We start from the raw sequence: 17,886 nt of genomic DNA, 5'->3' as shown, positions 1-17,886 counted from the left end.
CATGATTAACTGACAAACAATGTTTATAAGAGTGAAAAGTGAGAAACTCAAAGCTCAATGTTAACTTTAAGTTTCTGACCTTTTTCAGTGTCCATTAAAATTGCCTTTCATTTCAATGTCCAATGCTTTTTTAAATTTTTGGATTCTCCCATTTTTGGCAACAAAAATGTCAAACTATTAATGTTGATTTATCTGAACATGATCAAGTGTGAGAATGAATCATTCTGAATCAGAAATTATTTATTGATATTGTTAATGGCTTATTACGAGTCTTCAATATTCATTGATCGTTAAATTTACACTTATCTTGACATTTTAATTTCAAGGTTTCAACTCGTTTTGATCAATTTTCAGGCTTGCGACAGTTTAGTCTTAAAATTTTCTGGTTGCCATCTGCAATTCATTCATTCAATCAGCAGATATTAAGTTATTTTAAAAGGTGAATACAGTTTCTATGCACATTTTAATACTCGCATCCCAAACACGAATTTTCATGGAAAATGAGAAAATTTTCGATAAAAATCATTAATAACCAATTATCGATTTATCGTTTCTGAGGTTCCTTTGAAATGTTGTCACTGTCAATATACAATTTTAAATTCAATTATTTTTTTTGGTTTTTACTTGCTTTTTGTGAAAACCCTCGTCCGTAGAGGAATTGAGTTTTCTTAAAATAAAACTAAATTGATTAAACTATTTCATTATGCGCACAATATAATAAATGTTTGCGACCCGACTTGAGTGGGTACAGAAAGTGAAAAGTTGCCAGTGAACATTATAAACTTCAAGTACTCTTTTCGGTTTAACTTGACAAACCATTTGACTAAACCTTTACCAAAATGTACGGCTTTTTAACTAAATGCAAAGCAGCATTTCATGAATTAATATGTAAAATTTTAATCTTGGCCGGTCACTCTAAAGGTGAACCTTTCACGGAAGCTGGGAAATCATTGAGACGATTTGAAAGTCTAACAATTTCTTCGAGAGCATCGAATTATGGCTTTAAATATTGCAATCAAAAGAACCGAACTCATGTCAACTCTAAAGTGGACAAAATACATTTGCTTATTCGACTTTCCGTTTTCTCTTCAATTGTTCGAGTTTTCACGTTTATCTTTTTTCCCAATGGAAACATTTCTCTTTACCTGGCCAATATACGTTACAAAAGCGACAAATCTGATGCAGCCATATTCACGGTTGTCTTGTTTGCCAGCATTTCGTGTCTCCTTATACGAGAATATTTTTTAATCATTGAAAGGCGAAATGTTTTTCGATACAATTTCACCATTTATCATTGTTTAATCAACAATCACTTGAAACAATGTAAACTGAAACTGTTTCCAACTTTAGTTGAACCCTTTTACCGCACTGTAACTTCAATATCCATCTTGGCATATCAGTTGACTCTATCGGCTACCATTTCATGTTTTACCTGCAATGTTTTAATTTACTTTTTCAATGATAACTTTTATTCCGACAATGTTTACCGAATTTTCTGCCTTCTCTGGATTCCAGCTGCTTCGATAACCTTTGCCAGTCTAGCCAACTCGGTCAACTCGGTAGCTGGCTATTTAGCTCTGCATATAACCTTTGATCTTTATCGGGTTCAATCGATGAAACTTTGGGTTAAATATTTAAGAAACGAACACACTAAAGACACACGAGTTCAATCAAAAATTATGTCTTTGATCATCTCTTGTCTTAACGAATACGATTATCAATCTAAAAGAGTCCGAAAGCTGGCCTTCATTGGAATGTTCATGTTCTTTATGATGACAAATTTACTTCTTTTCATTTCAGGGATCGTCAAATCCTATTCACAGGCTTTTCAGATTTTCTTGATTTTCCTAGGTTCCTCTTCAATTATCGTCGTCGTTTGTCTTTGTTATGCTACTGCTACATTTTTAAGTCAAGTAAGAGACACTTTTTCATTCAATGCAAAATCAAGATTGATTTAAAACTTATAATTGAAATATTTGTTTTTTGTAACAAATTCAATGATAATGTTTCATGCTTTTTCCCGACTATTAGTTGAATAATCTGTACCATCAACTCCACTTGAGCTGTCGCTACAACAAGTTTAACTTGTCTGTATCTTTAAAGGTAAGACATCAACTAATAGCTTTAATACAATATGTACCAAGATTTAATGATTTTGAGTAGAAAACAGTGAATTTCATCAGGAAATATTTACATTATAAACTTAATGTTATTAAGATACTGATCAATTAATTCAATTTGTTTCATCTCGAGGCTCTTGAAATTTTAGACCGAGTTTTAAGTCCACACAATGGGACAACTATTGATGGAGGTTTGCAAGTAACAAAAACTTTTGTCGTTTTTGTAAGTAAAATTTTTAACCCTTTCAATCTCTTATTTGATTCCAATTTGAAATGTTGATTATTTCTGTTAATTTTCAGTTCTGCTTGGAATTCGCTTCCGTATTTATGCTTCTTGTTTGCAATTTGAAACAAAAACTATTCTAACCCGAAGCAACATGTAACTTAATTTAATAATTACCACTGATTAACCATTAAAAAAGTATTAAAAATATGTCAATTTTCGTTGCCGTCCACTGATTTTCAGGGAAGCATACTTTGCTCATCATAAGCTTTCGATAAATGATTCATAACATTTTAATCTTAGGTAAATATGGCTATTGACCTTTGTCAATTTTACCGAGAGCTGAGATGATCCTGGGCTAGTATGCCGATCCAGGCGATGAATCTGAAGCCGATGCTACTGCTACTGGCCCTGAAGCTGTTGAGTTAGCTTAGTTTACTGGCTTAACAGAGTTACCGGTTGAAGTTACTGATGATAATGCTTCTACAGTTGAACTTGAATTTGTGTCAAGTCTTTTTACCCATTTTTGATATGAAAAGTAGAACTGGTAATTTTTTTAATAAAATTTTGAACCTTTGCTTTTGTTTCATTTTGGCTTCACATTTGATAATCACATAGATTTGCTGAAACTCTTTATTTTGAATAAATTTATCTTGAAAAATGAATTTTTCAGTTTTCTAACTTGTTCATGTGACCAATGATAATGCAATCAAATTGATCATCCATGAAATTCAAATTAAACTTTGAGCCATTTTTTTGTTCATTCATTTTCTCTCCATGCATATAACATTGTATATTAGATTAGGAATAAATGTACTTTTCTCGCTGCAACTCCAATGAATAGGCATTTCCATTCCCTGGCCACATAATATAATATGCATTTCTTTTCATCTTTTTTTTCTTCCCTCCTTCTTCCATCTTTTGCTAGTTGCTTTTTTCACCATTCAGTCATCTTTTCCTCCATCACAAGTTTTCCTTCCAGGCCAACATCTCTTATTTTTACCAACAATTATGCAAATCAAAGAGTCAAATCCTTTCTCCTTTGGCATTCATTTGATTCTCCTTCTTCTGCCATTGCGACCATTTTCTTGATTTCCTAAAGTTGACTTGAACTGTTCAATGTTAAACTTGAAATTGTAATGAATGGAAACCAAGCAAACAATTTGAGTTTACAAGGTTTAATCGTAAAAAATTGTATCATCAAAATAAAGTTTAATCAGTCAAGATTGTTTCATTTCAATGGAACGCCCTTTAACCATTCACTTGATTATCCTGAATACGATTATCATGATCATTGCCAAATCAATATTGACTTGAAAATTTCTCATCAAAGAGCACCTACTGAGGGCAAAAGAAGCAGAAAATTTTCAAAAGCAAAGATGAACCGTCAAAAGACTAAGAAACTAATCGAAACCAGTTTCACCTTGAAAATATCAAAATAACTGTCAAATTAACGATTTTTGATCTGAAGATTGAATACTCATATTAAACCATTAACCTGCATAACCAATCATCACGTCATAAATTAATGAATAAATATTAATAAATAATTTCTCATTTCATCAGAATAATTCATTAGCGATTGATTTTACTTAATGTGATCCGACTCATTGTTGATCAGTTAATTTAGCCCATAGAGTCGTAAAGTGAAAAACAAAAGCAAAACAATTAAGTTGCCAAAGTGAAGTCTGAAACTTCGGGTAATCTTTTCGGGTTAACTTATTTGGCCAAACATTTAACCAAAAATGTATCAAATTTTGACTCAATTTATAGCAACATTTCATCAACTAATGAGCAAAATTTTACTCTTTACCGGTTACTCTAAAGGTGAAGCTTTCCTTGAGGTTGGAAAATCATTGAAACAATTTGAAAGTCTAACAATTTCTTTGAGAGCATCAAAGTATGGCTTTAAATATTGCAATCAAAAGTACCGAACTCATGTCCCCTCTAAAGTTCACCCAATATATTTACTTATTCGACTTTCCGTTTTCTCTTCAATTGTTCGAGTTTTCATGTTTATCTTTTTTCCCAATGAAACCATTTCCCTTTACCTGGCCAATATACACTATAAAAGTGAAAAGTCGCATACAGCGATATTTACGGTTGTCTTGTTTGCTATTATTTCATGCCTTATTATGCGAGAATATTTTTTAATCATTGAAAGGCGAAACGCTATTCGATACAATTTCACCATTTACCTTTGTTTAATCAACAATCATTTGAGACAATGTAAATTGAAACTCTTTCCATCTTTAGTTGAACCCTTTTACCGAACTGTAACTTCAATATCCATCTTGGCATATCAGTTGACTCTATCGACTACCATCCCGGGTTGAAATATCAAGAATTATCTTACTGTAGAAAATGATTTATCAAGATTTTTGTAATATAACTATAAAATAATTCTGCGTTTGCAAGTATTCATGATTTGCCAAATCACCTTCCATGTTGACACAAGGAATATTAGTGAAGTACAATTGCTAAGAAATGAATATGGTTTTCAGCATGATAATATTTAATTTAAAAGCCTTAAATTTATGTGATATGAAATTATTTAAAATATTAGAAAGAATGGATAGATTTTTAATTGTTAATATTTAATCAGTAATTGAAACATGAATTTGACAAGATTTGATTAAATATTGATTTTTGTTTGATGACATGACCATGGAGATTTCATGACAAGATCATTTCAATATTAAATTAAAACTAATCATGTTCAAAATTTTCAACGAGCTCAGTTCCCCAATAGATATCATCTTCATTTCTTTCCTTGAAAATGATGGCTTTATTTCTGATTCTCTCGGCTCTCATAACACAAATATCGTTGCACAATCTTAGCTTGTAGAAAAATCTTTTGAGCAGCTGATTGTTAGAAATAGCCCGTAAGTTTCTATTCATACAGCCACTAGAACCAGTGTGAACACTCTGTGATTCGAATGTTTTGAATTTCTTAAATACAACGAATGAATGACTTAAACATGTTGTCCGTGAACTTGATGGTAATCCAATGAAATATTCAATCAAACCAAAGTTAGGCTTTTGATTCAGACCGATACTGTGAGAAAAGTAATAAGATGCAGATGTTCTTCTGTAAGTGTAGATCATAGAATGAAAAATCACTTTATCCAATTTGATTCTTGGAAAGATCTTAGCATTATCTCTGGTGGCCCATGGTGCGCATCGTTTTAATGTTCTTAATACTTGTTCATCTTCAATCATACTAAGAACAGGTTTATCAATGAACCTCTTCACTTCATGTGATTTAAATGGTAAGAACTCTCGTATTTCATCAGGTAAATTACCAACAGATTCATCGCTGAAGCCTACTACTGCTTTACTGAGGCAATAGGTCTTTGAAATTTGATTAAGTTGACCTCTTGTTCCATGAAAACCTTGCTTCAAATTGTACATGTTGTTCTCGTAAACAAATGCTGAAAAATTTGTACAATTTCCGATTTCTGATATTTGATGGGGTAAATGTCTCAGTAAGTGCAGGTTGAATGTCATTGAGTAAACACCAAAAATATCCTGATATGATTTCAAAAAAATACCGATTAAAAATTGTAAATCATTTATATCTTGTCTTGAAAGCTCTTTTTGCACCATTGTCCGAAGAATGATAACAAAACACGATATTAACTTGAAAAAGTCATCAGAAATTTTTCCTCTGAAGATTGGTAGCAGATAAAAAGCTGTCATCCTTAGTTCATGTGCTTTCCAATGCGTTAGCAATGATAATGGTCTGACTTTCCTAGTAAACTCGTGTGGTATTGCTATGATCTTGACATGTTCATCGAATGTGTTCGTTAAGTTGGCTTCTCTTTGGATGAGTTTCAGTAACAAAGCTCTGAATATGCCTTCAAGACAAGCATGCATGTAGTCAACAGGAACTTGATTGGGAACTTTAATAAGGCTAGTAAGTATAGTTGAACCATGAATACCATAATGAGGTCTTTCTTGGTTACTTGCAATATTCGCTGCTTCGATGTAAAATTCATGTGATTTCAACGTTGGATTATCATCAACATCATACCGGTATATTCTGTGATTCCGATTTCTGTGATCAGCTATGGATTCACATCTTTGCTTACAGTATGGGCAGCCAAATTCAGCATTGAAAAGCATACAATTTAAAGACTTCGGTTTTGCCACTGAATCCATTATGATCAAACCGATTCTAACATAGACAATGATTTCTCGTCCGCCAACCATCAATATCTTGCCATTGAAAAGATCAGACAAAGGATTTTTAATACATTTTTCCCATAAAAGATCATGTTGCACTCGTTGAGAACCCCACCAAATACCAGCAGTCATCACGTTACTCTTATTGTATCTCCTATGGTGTGGTAGCTCAGCGATAGTGAATGTTAACGGTGTCACAATTGTATTATTTGACTTAACCATTGAGGCATCATCTAAGTTCAACAGTAATGTGATCTTGGCATGATCTTGACATGAAAGTGTCACCAAATCAGACCATATCCGCTTGTAGCATGTACTTTCAATGAAATCACCAAAATTGTTTGTAGTTCTTATATCCTTATTGATCAAATACTCAGAATTATTCTGCATGATGTAATTTATCGATGATTCCATGCCAAACACTGACAAAGATCCATGGTCCTGTGAACAGCACTGTGGCGTTTCCAGATTGGTAAAATCCATTGACAAACAATGATACTTGAATAATGAGAAATTTATACTGCAATTCGAGAAAATTGTGTCTTTAAATTGCTTGTAATCAGGTAATTTAATACTACTGTCAGTGATGAATTTTATCAACGTGTAAAGAGATTTAGATGCGACGTCATTGATTTTAAATCTCACTGACATCGAGGAGAATAGTTTAAAAATTGTGTTGATTAGATCTTCATTCGAGATTAGTTGATTTGTAATTGGCACAACGATATTGCTGTCTAAATGTTGTTCAATCACATTTGAATGTTGAGATGTGGAAGAGGATTCATCAGTGCTAATATCACTTGAAGATATGGCCACTCTTATCCTTCTTCTTCGTCCATTGTTACGGTGATAAGATGTTGAGAATGATCTTATTCGTTTAGAGCACATAATTTATTTGATAAGATACACAGATAATTTAATTTAACTATTATAAATGTGTAGAAATTTGGTCACTTTAATGCATTTGAAATCATTCACTGTTTCTTCATTGTGATCACTATGGATACCGATAAAATCAAACAGTTGTTTGAGTCATGTGATATGAGCATTAAATTGCAAGGTGAGTTTCTAATACCATTAATGATACGACATTTACTAATTTATTCCAAAGATGCCAGTGTTATTTATTGTAGTGAAAATTATACGGATTTTACCATAAGTAAAGCTCGTTATTTTGCCAAAAAGGTCAATGATGTCGATGCTTGGATCGAAAATCAAACTTCAAGACCTGATCCATTCGATGATAAAAGTCAAGTGAAGGTTGTGTTTTACGGATCATCCAAAGAAGCTAACAAGATCTGTCGTGATCTGAAAGGTGATGCAGCTTTAATTATGAAAGCTAAGCGGAATGATGGCTATTCAGCATCAACTTCAAGACGTGGAAGCTCAGACAGGAATTTGCGGTCTAAAACTATCACTGATATCAATCCAACGAGTGGGGAAGCTATTAGTATGATTCGTGCATTGGAGAATAGAATTGAATCACTTGAAGCGAAAATGTCTGAAATTGAGCGGTCAGTTGACGACATTTCAGATAAATGTGATGATTTGAAAGATCAGAAGGATGAAGATAATGAAATCGAGATCATTGGAACTAAAAGTAATCATAGAATAGCTGAAATTGCTTCATCAATAATTGAGAAAAAAAGACTAAGTAAAAAGGTGAGTTCATGACAAGAACATGCCAAGATCTTACAGTGAACATTATTTTTACAGTTTATCAATCAAGTCAAAAAGTGGACCCATAAAGATCTTAGTAATGATCAGATTAAACAAGTAAGGAGTGCTCTATTGAGTGGGTCAACTTTAGCATCGAAGGTGGCTATTAAATTAGGTACAATCATTTTTGGGGATGAAATGCTGCGAAAAGCTCTACTCGGTGTTAATGGTGAGTTTACAAGAAAGCCACGACAATTTGAAAGAAAGGAAATTATTCCAAAAGAAAAAGAACAGATTCTCAGAGGTAAGGTCTTACTAAGATCATGTTAAGATCTTATAATAAAAATTTCAATTAAACAGATGTACTAGCGCTTTATGATGAAAGCGTATTCACTGATGGCCAGGGTTGGAATCAAATTGTGCGTGGTCCAATTAATCAAAAAGGCAGGGAAATCCAAACAGATACAAATAGTATTAAAAGAAAAGATAAATCACCAAGTCCACAATTCAGTAAAAGACCGCGAATAGCGAGTGATGATGAAGATACAAGATCTCCTGATGAATGTAATAAATTCAATGTATCAAATTTTGAGCCACCATTTTCACAGCCACTTCAGAATGAAATTGATAATTCTTCTGAACATGAAGATTGAAATATTTTTATATTGAAATTGGTTGTAACACTTTGAAATTTTTGTACGGTCCCTATATTTTTGCACACATGTTTTCATCATAGCAATTCTCTTTAGAATAAATTCAACAAGTCAATTACTCAGCGTTCATTATTTATTTCCTTTCGTTTCTCGATTTAATTCTGACTCTTATTATATTCTTGAGTGATTAAAATGGGCTCTCAAACAGGTAAGTGACCAAAATTATAATGTTATTATTTTGTTACTAATAATATATTCTCTGTTCACATTTTCAGATGATTATTGGATTTGTTATAAAAATGTGAGCAATAAGGAGTTCCAATGCATAAAGCTTTCAGATACTGACAAATCGAAGATTGAACTGGAATATTATCTTAACAAAGCCCTTCCCGTTTTCATGACAATATCTGATGAAAAAATGATGGTTCGAATCATCTTGATTGGATCTGAAGAAGAGGTTAAAAGTCATAAAGATTCCATCACATCAGCTAAAGGTAATTCTATGATCATGCCATGATCATGGCAAGAAAAATAATCACATTCTCTAATTGCAAGCGTTCTCCTCCATTTTCAGACAAAGCTGCTTCCGAGCTAAAAGATTTTATGGCAAAGACGTTAGAAAATCAAGATAAATTAATGGAAGCCATGATGGCGCTAACGCAAAATCAAAAAGAACAAGAAAATGAAATCAAGGCGATCCGGCTTGAATTACAATCACTCCATCGAAGTCCAAAAAGCCCTTCATTCCCATTGAATTCTCCTGGACCTAATACTGGAGCAAGTGGTAATTCTCAACCTGACTCTGATGAATCTGAAAAAACTCAGCTATCCAGTAAGAGCTACATTCCTGAAGGATACATTAAAGCTCCTGCTGCTTCAGGTCGCCATGAGCTTAAACATATCGTCCCTGTTAAACGTTTCATTCCAAATTCAACCAGTCAAATAAGGTTGACTGGTGATGAAGTACTGGCAGCTGCAAGGAGAAATCCTGAGGTAAGAATGGTTTCATGACATGACCTTACTATGACCATGATGATATCGTAAAATTTATCTATTCTTCTCTTTTTATTCAGTGGCTCAAGACAGTTGAAAATCTAAAGATCAGTGGTATCAGTGAAGCTTCAATGTGTTTAGTTAGAAATCTACTAGTTGATGGACCGACCTCAGTGAGGAAGCTTTCACGAGCCCTGGCTTCATCAATTTATGGTGATAAAATACTTGCTACTTTCTTGATGGGATACGATGGCAAAAGTGGCCGAAACATACGCTTTGACCCACTAAAGACTGGTCCAGAAAGGCAAACATTACCAATAGATGAAGAGATGAAAATGAGAAGTAAGATCTTACCAGTTTCTTAGCAAGTTAATTTTAATGTTACTTTTTCTTATAGAAATTTATTCAATCGTTGATGAGATATTTGAGCGTCAAGCAATATGGAGGGAGCTTGTCGCAGATCCGATCAACCAAAAAGGAAGGGACGACAAGAAAAAGTCAAAACTCAAAGTCTTAGTCGCAAGTACTTCAGACAATGTTACTGACAATGTCAATGAAAGCCAACAATGATACCAAAGCAATCGCCATAAAGATCATTCAAGTTCTTGAGAGAAACAAGACATTATTCATTTAATATTTTCATAACAAACCATTTTCATTATTTCATATAATCTCAAGATTTAAATAAAAAAGGATTAAGATCACGAAGATTTTATGCTGAATCATCAATCCCTCCATGTTTGAAATATTCGCGTACTTTTACATGAACACTAAATGTTCTTCACAATTTATTTTGAAGACGTTGTATGTTCATGGTACGATCATGCCATGCTCATAATCCATTTTTGTGAGTTACTTCATTGAATAATATCTATTTTTCGCGAAAAGCTACTATAAGATTTGCCAAAAGTTGGCTGATTTTGCACTCTTTTTTTTAAAAATTCTATCAAAGATTTTGAAAATTTTTATGAATAGAATGTAGTCTGAAGTTAGTGAAAAAACTTCTAATTCTTACAATTATTAGCTTGGTTTTAGTTGCAAGACCGAACAGATAATATTAGAATGATCTTGTGTGTCTCTCCTTCAATAAGATCCCATAGGTTTTTTAACCCGGGATTTCATGTTTGCTTTTTTCATTTGCAATGTACTTTTTCAATTCAAACTTTTATTCCGACAATGTTTACCCAATTTGCTGCCTTCTTTGGATGCCAGCCTCTTCAATAACCTTTGCCAGTCTAGCCAGCTCGGTCAACTCTGTAGCTGGCTATTCAGCCTTATATATTACCCTTGATCTTTATCGTGTTCAGTCAATGAAACTTTGGGTTAAACACTTAAGACACTCTCGTAATCAATTTGATGCATCAAACCTATTAACATGCCTATTAACATGCCTATTAACATGCCTTTGTTATGCTGCTGCAGCAGCATAACAAAGGCAAATGGTGACAAAAATTGAAGACGCACCAAGGAAAATAAAGAACATGCGAAAAGCTTGTGAATAGGGTTTAATGATTATTGAAACGAACAGGAAAAAATTGGCCGTCATAGCAAATATGGTTATACCGAGGAAGGCCATATTTCGAGTTCTTTTGGCTTGATAGTCGTACTCGTTGAGACAGGAGATGATGAATGTTAATAGGTTTGATGCATCAAATTGATTACGAGAGTGTCTTAAGTGTTTAACCCAAAGTTTCATTGACTGAACACGATAAAGATCAAGGGTAATATATAAGGCTGAATAGCCAGCTACAGAGTTGACCGAGCTGGCTAGACTGGCAAAGGTTATTGAAGAGGCTGGCATCCAAAGAAGGCAGCAAATTGGGTAAACATTGTCGGAATAAAAGTTTGAATTGAAAAAGTACATTGCAAATGAAAAAAGCAAACATGAAATCCCGGGTTAAAAAACCTATGGGATCTTATTGAAGGAGAGACACACAAGATCATTCTAATATTATCTGTTCGGTCTTGCAACTAAAACCAAGCTAATAATTGTAAGAATTAGAAGTTTTTTCACTAACTTCAGACTACATTCTATTCATAAAAATTTTCAAAATCTTTGATAGAATTTTTAAAAAAAAGAGTGCAAAATCAGCCAACTTTTGGCAAATCTTATAGTAGCTTTTCGCGAAAAATAGATATTATTCAATGAAGTAACTCACAAAAATGGATTATGAGCATGGCATGATCGTACCATGAACATACAACGTCTTCAAAATAAATTGTGAAGAACATTTAGTGTTCATGTAAAAGTACGCGAATATTTCAAACATGGAGGGATTGATGATTCAGCATAAAATCTTCGTGATCTTAATCCTTTTTTATTTAAATCTTGAGATTATATGAAATAATGAAAATGGTTTGTTATGAAAATATTAAATGAATAATGTCTTGTTTCTCTCAAGAACTTGAATGATCTTTATGGCGATTGCTTTGGTATCATTGTTGGCTTTCATTGACATTGTCAGTAACATTGTCTGAAGTACTTGCGACTAAGACTTTGAGTTTTGACTTTTTCTTGTCGTCCCTTCCTTTTTGGTTGATCGGATCTGCGACAAGCTCCCTCCATATTGCTTGACGCTCAAATATCTCATCAACGATTGAATAAATTTCTATAAGAAAAAGTAACATTAAAATTAACTTGCTAAGAAACTGGTAAGATCTTACTTCTCATTTTCATCTCTTCATCTATTGGTAATGTTTGCCTTTCTGGACCAGTCTTTAGTGGGTCAAAGCGTATGTTTCGGCCACTTTTGCCATCGTATCCCATCAAGAAAGTAGCAAGTATTTTATCACCATAAATTGATGAAGCCAGGGCTCGTGAAAGCTTCCTCACTGAGGTCGGTCCATCAACTAGTAGATTTCTAACTAAACACATTGAAGCTTCACTGATACCACTGATCTTTAGATTTTCAACTGTCTTGAGCCACTGAATAAAAAGAGAAGAATAGATAAATTTTACGATATCATCATGGTCATAGTAAGGTCATGTCATGAAACCATTCTTACCTCAGGATTTCTCCTTGCAGCTGCCAGTACTTCATCACCAGTCAACCTTATTTGACTGGTTGAATTTGGAATGAAACGTTTAACAGGGACGATATGTTTAAGCTCATGGCGACCTGAAGCAGCAGGAGCTTTAATGTATCCTTCAGGAATGTAGCTCTTACTGGATAGCTGAGTTTTTTCAGATTCATCAGAGTCAGGTTGAGAATTACCACTTGCTCCAGTATTAGGTCCAGGAGAATTCAATGGGAATGAAGGGCTTTTTGGACTTCGATGGAGTGATTGTAATTCAAGCCGGATCGCCTTGATTTCATTTTCTTGTTCTTTTTGATTTTGCGTTAGCGCCATCATGGCTTCCATTAATTTATCTTGATTTTCTAACGTCTTTGCCATAAAATCTTTTAGCTCGGAAGCAGCTTTGTCTGAAAATGGAGGAGAACGCTTGCAATTAGAGAATGTGATTATTTTTCTTGCCATGATCATGGCATGATCATAGAATTACCTTTAGCTGATGTGATGGAATCTTTATGACTTTTAACCTCTTCTTCAGATCCAATCAAGATGATTCGAACCATCATTTTTTCATCAGATATTGTCATGAAAACGGGAAGGGCTTTGTTAAGATAATATTCCAGTTCAATCTTCGATTTGTCAGTATCTGAAAGCTTTATGCATTGGAACTCCTTATTGCTCACATTTTTATAACAAATCCAATAATCATCTGAAAATGTGAACAGAGAATATATTATTAGTAACAAAATAATAACATTATAATTTTGGTCACTTACCTGTTTGAGAGCCCATTTTAATCACTCAAGAATATAATAAGAGTCAGAATTAAATCGAGAAACGAAAGGAAATAAATAATGAACGCTGAGTAATTGACTTGTTGAATTTATTCTAAAGAGAATTGCTATGATGAAAACATGTGTGCAAAAATATAGGGACCGTACAAAAATTTCAAAGTGTTACAACCAATTTCAATATAAAAATATTTCAATCTTCATGTTCAGAAGAATTATCAATTTCATTCTGAAGTGGCTGTGAAAATGGTGGCTCAAAATTTGATACATTGAATTTATTACATTCATCAGGAGATCTTGTATCTTCATCATCACTCGCTATTCGCGGTCTTTTACTGAATTGTGGACTTGGTGATTTATCTTTTCTTTTAATACTATTTGTATCTGTTTGGATTTCCCTGCCTTTTTGATTAATTGGACCACGCACAATTTGATTCCAACCCTGGCCATCAGTGAATACGCTTTCATCATAAAGCGCTAGTACATCTGTTTAATTGAAATTTTTATTATAAGATCTTAACATGATCTTAGTAAGACCTTACCTCTGAGAATCTGTTCTTTTTCTTTTGGAATAATTTCCTTTCTTTCAAATTGTCGTGGCTTTCTTGTAAACTCACCATTAACACCGAGTAGAGCTTTTCGCAGCATTTCATCCCCAAAAATGATTGTACCTAATTTAATAGCCACCTTCGATGCTAAAGTTGACCCACTCAATAGAGCACTCCTTACTTGTTTAATCTGATCATTACTAAGATCTTTATGGGTCCACTTTTTGACTTGATTGATAAACTGTAAAAATAATGTTCACTGTAAGATCTTGGCATGTTCTTGTCATGAACTCACCTTTTTACTTAGTCTTTTTTTCTCAATTATTGATGAAGCAATTTCAGCTATTCTATGATTACTTTTAGTTCCAATGATCTCGATTTCATTATCTTCATCCTTCTGATCTTTCAAATCATCACATTTATCTGAAATGTCGTCAACTGACCGCTCAATTTCAGACATTTTCGCTTCAAGTGATTCAATTCTATTCTCCAATGCACGAATCATACTAATAGCTTCCCCACTCGTTGGATTGATATCAGTGATAGTTTTAGACCGCAAATTCCTGTCTGAGCTTCCACGTCTTGAAGTTGATGCTGAATAGCCATCATTCCGCTTAGCTTTCATAATTAAAGCTGCATCACCTTTCAGATCACGACAGATCTTGTTAGCTTCTTTGGATGATCCGTAAAACACAACCTTCACTTGACTTTTATCATCGAATGGATCAGGTCTTGAAGTTTGATTTTCGATCCAAGCATCGACATCATTGACCTTTTTGGCAAAATAACGAGCTTTACTTATGGTAAAATCCGTATAATTTTCACTACAATAAATAACACTGGCATCTTTGGAATAAATTAGTAAATGTCGTATCATTAATGGTATTAGAAACTCACCTTGCAATTTAATGCTCATATCACATGACTCAAACAACTGTTTGATTTTATCGGTATCCATAGTGATCACAATGAAGAAACAGTGAATGATTTCAAATGCATTAAAGTGACCAAATTTCTACACATTTATAATAGTTAAATTAAATTATCTGTGTATCTTATCAAATAAATTATGTGCTCTAAACGAATAAGATCATTCTCAACATCTTATCACCGTAACAATGGACGAAGAAGAAGGATAAGAGTGGCCATATCTTCAAGTGATATTAGCACTGATGAATCCTCTTCCACATCTCAACATTCAAATGTGATTGAACAACATTTAGACAGCAATATCGTTGTGCCAATTACAAATCAACTAATCTCGAATGAAGATCTAATCAACACAATTTTTAAACTATTCTCCTCGATGTCAGTGAGATTTAAAATCAATGACGTCGCATCTAAATCTCTTTACACGTTGATAAAATTCATCACTGACAGTAGTATTAAATTACCTGATTACAAGCAATTTAAAGACACAATTTTCTCGAATTGCAGTATAAATTTCTCATTATTCAAGTATCATTGTTTGTCAATGGATTTTACCAATCTGGAAACGCCACAGTGCTGTTCACAGGACCATGGATCTTTGTCAGTGTTTGGCATGGAATCATCGATAAATTACATCATGCAGAATAATTCTGAGTATTTGATCAATAAGGATATAAGAACTACAAACAATTTTGGTGATTTCATTGAAAGTACATGCTACAAGCGGATATGGTCTGATTTGGTGACACTTTCATGTCAAGATCATGCCAAGATCACATTACTGTTGAACTTAGATGATGCCTCAATGGTTAAGTCAAATAATACAATTGTGACACCGTTAACATTCACTATCGCTGAGCTACCACACCATAGGAGATACAATAAGAGTAACGTGATGACTGCTGGTATTTGGTGGGGTTCTCAACGAGTGCAACATGATCTTTTATGGGAAAAATGTATTAAAAATCCTTTGTCTGATCTTTTCAATGGCAAGATATTGATGGTTGGCGGACGAGAAATCATTGTCTATGTTAGAATCGGTTTGATCATAATGGATTCAGTGGCAAAACCGAAGTCTTTAAATTGTATGCTTTTCAATGCTGAATTTGGCTGCCCATACTGTAAGCAAAGATGTGAATCCATAGCTGATCACAGAAATCGGAATCACAGAATATACCGGTATGATGTTGATGATAATCCAACGTTGAAATCACATGAATTTTACATCGAAGCAGCGAATATTGCAAGTAACCAAGAAAGACCTCATTATGGTATTCATGGTTCAACTATACTTACTAGCCTTATTAAAGTTCCCAATCAAGTTCCTGTTGACTACATGCATGCTTGTCTTGAAGGCATATTCAGAGCTTTGTTACTGAAACTCATCCAAAGAGAAGCCAACTTAACGAACACATTCGATGAACATGTCAAGATCATAGCAATACCACACGAGTTTACTAGGAAAGTCAGACCATTATCATTGCTAACGCATTGGAAAGCACATGAACTAAGGATGACAGCTTTTTATCTGCTACCAATCTTCAGAGGAAAAATTTCTGATGACTTTTTCAAGTTAATATCGTGTTTTGTTATCATTCTTCGGACAATGGTGCAAAAAGAGCTTTCAAGACAAGATATAAATGATTTACAATTTTTAATCGGTATTTTTTTGAAATCATATCAGGATATTTTTGGTGTTTACTCAATGACATTCAACCTGCACTTACTGAGACATTTACCCCATCAAATATCAGAAATCGGAAATTGTACAAATTTTTCAGCATTTGTTTACGAGAACAACATGTACAATTTGAAGCAAGGTTTTCATGGAACAAGAGGTCAACTTAATCAAATTTCAAAGACCTATTGCCTCAGTAAAGCAGTAGTAGGCTTCAGCGATGAATCTGTTGGTAATTTACCTGATGAAATACGAGAGTTCTTACCATTTAAATCACATGAAGTGAAGAGGTTCATTGATAAACCTGTTCTTAGTATGATTGAAGATGAACAAGTATTAAGAACATTAAAACGATGCGCACCATGGGCCACCAGAGATAATGCTAAGATCTTTCCAAGAATCAAATTGGATAAAGTGATTTTTCATTCTATGATCTACACTTACAGAAGAACATCTGCATCTTATTACTTTTCTCACAGTATCGGTCTGAATCAAAAGCCTAACTTTGGTTTGATTGAATATTTCATTGGATTACCATCAAGTTCACGGACAACATGTTTAAGTCATTCATTCGTTGTATTTAAGAAATTCAAAACATTCGAATCACAGAGTGTTCACACTGGTTCTAGTGGCTGTATGAATAGAAACTTACGGGCTATTTCTAACAATCAGCTGCTCAAAAGATTTTTCTACAAGCTAAGATTGTGCAACGATATTTGTGTTATGAGAGCCGAGAGAATCAGAAATAAAGCCATCATTTTCAAGGAAAGAAATGAAGATGATATCTATTGGGGAACTGAGCTCGTTGAAAATTTTGAACATGATTAGTTTTAATTTAATATTGAAATGATCTTGTCATGAAATCTCCATGGTCATGTCATCAAACAAAAATCAATATTTAATCAAATCTTGTCAAATTCATGTTTCAATTACTGATTAAATATTAACAATTAAAAATCTATCCATTCTTTCTAATATTTTAAATAATTTCATATCACATAAATTTAAGGCTTTTAAATTAAATATTATCATGCTGAAAACCATATTCATTTCTTAGCAATTGTACTTCACTAATATTCCTTGTGTCA

The 17,886-nt window shown here is 33.5% G+C and overlaps 5 protein-coding genes across 7 annotated transcripts in view; 2 read left to right on the top strand and 3 right to left on the bottom strand.

The window, feature by feature from the left end:
- The window catches only part of LOC107366091 (tyrosine-protein kinase transmembrane receptor Ror-like), a 60,905-nt gene that overhangs the window by 27,359 nt on the left and 15,660 nt on the right, over window positions 1–17,886 (bottom strand). The window lies entirely within an intron of this gene.
- LOC149093786 (uncharacterized) lies at window positions 7,461–8,961 on the top strand. 2 transcript variants are annotated; one of them, XM_089267080.1, is made up of 4 exons: window positions 7,461–7,591; window positions 7,643–8,193; window positions 8,248–8,494; window positions 8,551–8,961. In XM_089267080.1, the coding sequence occupies exons 1-4, from the start codon at window positions 7,531–7,533 to the stop codon at window positions 8,841–8,843; spliced, it is 1,152 nt and encodes a 383-aa protein (XP_089123206.1). In that variant the 5' UTR covers window positions 7,461–7,530; the 3' UTR covers window positions 8,844–8,961. The 2 variants fall into 2 exon arrangements, with proteins under 2 accessions (XP_089123206.1, XP_089123205.1); XM_089267079.1 differs by having other exon boundaries at window positions 7,523–8,193.
- Window positions 8,911–10,544, top strand: LOC149093785 (uncharacterized). The gene is made up of 5 exons (XM_089267081.1): window positions 8,911–9,051; window positions 9,119–9,337; window positions 9,418–9,836; window positions 9,917–10,178; window positions 10,234–10,544. Exons 1-5 carry the CDS (start codon window positions 9,036–9,038, stop codon window positions 10,404–10,406), a joined length of 1,089 nt encoding a protein of 362 aa, XP_089123207.1. The 5' UTR covers window positions 8,911–9,035; the 3' UTR covers window positions 10,407–10,544.
- LOC149093784 (uncharacterized) lies at window positions 12,135–13,768 on the bottom strand. Its single transcript, XM_089267084.1, has 5 exons — window positions 13,628–13,768; window positions 13,342–13,560; window positions 12,843–13,261; window positions 12,501–12,762; window positions 12,135–12,445 (listed from the first exon to the last, which is right to left on the bottom strand). The coding sequence occupies exons 1-5, from the start codon at window positions 13,641–13,643 to the stop codon at window positions 12,273–12,275; spliced, it is 1,089 nt and encodes a 362-aa protein (XP_089123210.1). The 5' UTR covers window positions 13,644–13,768; the 3' UTR covers window positions 12,135–12,272.
- On the bottom strand, window positions 13,718–15,218 carry LOC149093783 (uncharacterized). 2 transcript variants are annotated; one of them, XM_089267083.1, is made up of 4 exons: window positions 15,088–15,218; window positions 14,486–15,036; window positions 14,185–14,431; window positions 13,718–14,128 (listed from the first exon to the last, which is right to left on the bottom strand). In XM_089267083.1, exons 1-4 carry the CDS (start codon window positions 15,146–15,148, stop codon window positions 13,836–13,838), a joined length of 1,152 nt encoding a protein of 383 aa, XP_089123209.1. In that variant the 5' UTR covers window positions 15,149–15,218; the 3' UTR covers window positions 13,718–13,835. The 2 variants fall into 2 exon arrangements, with proteins under 2 accessions (XP_089123209.1, XP_089123208.1); XM_089267082.1 differs by having other exon boundaries at window positions 14,486–15,148.

This window comes from Tetranychus urticae, chromosome 2, assembly GCF_039701765.1.
Source record: "Tetranychus urticae isolate SD_2017Ah chromosome 2, NJAU_TeUrti_SD_1.0, whole genome shotgun sequence".
In the NCBI taxonomy this organism is placed as follows: Eukaryota; Metazoa; Arthropoda; class Arachnida; order Trombidiformes; family Tetranychidae; genus Tetranychus; species Tetranychus urticae.
Note: the sequence above shows the minus strand (reverse complement) of the source record. Positions and strands in the feature narration are given on the sequence as shown.

Excerpts from the sequence above, each read along its gene's own strand:
- LOC149093786 (XM_089267079.1), top strand. The coding sequence starts at position 7,531 with ATGGATACCGATAAAATCAAACAGTTGTTTGAGTCATGTGATATGAGC. Across the intron at positions 8,194-8,247 it reads AAAAAAGACTAAGTAAAAAG|TTTATCAATCAAGTCAAAAA; the intron begins GTGAGTTCATGA and ends TTATTTTTACAG. Across the intron at positions 8,495-8,550 it reads AAAAGAACAGATTCTCAGAG|ATGTACTAGCGCTTTATGAT; the intron begins GTAAGGTCTTAC and ends TCAATTAAACAG.
- LOC149093785 (XM_089267081.1), top strand. Across the intron at positions 9,837-9,916 it reads CTGCAAGGAGAAATCCTGAG|TGGCTCAAGACAGTTGAAAA; the intron begins GTAAGAATGGTT and ends CTTTTTATTCAG. Across the intron at positions 10,179-10,233 it reads TGAAGAGATGAAAATGAGAA|AAATTTATTCAATCGTTGAT; the intron begins GTAAGATCTTAC and ends TTTTTCTTATAG.
- LOC149093784 (XM_089267084.1), bottom strand. Across the intron at positions 13,262-13,341 it reads TTCCATCACATCAGCTAAAG|ACAAAGCTGCTTCCGAGCTA; the intron begins GTAATTCTATGA and ends CTCCATTTTCAG. Across the intron at positions 12,763-12,842 it reads CTGCAAGGAGAAATCCTGAG|TGGCTCAAGACAGTTGAAAA; the intron begins GTAAGAATGGTT and ends CTTTTTATTCAG.
- LOC149093783 (XM_089267082.1), bottom strand. The coding sequence starts at position 15,148 with ATGGATACCGATAAAATCAAACAGTTGTTTGAGTCATGTGATATGAGC. Across the intron at positions 14,432-14,485 it reads AAAAAAGACTAAGTAAAAAG|TTTATCAATCAAGTCAAAAA; the intron begins GTGAGTTCATGA and ends TTATTTTTACAG. Across the intron at positions 14,129-14,184 it reads AAAAGAACAGATTCTCAGAG|ATGTACTAGCGCTTTATGAT; the intron begins GTAAGGTCTTAC and ends TCAATTAAACAG.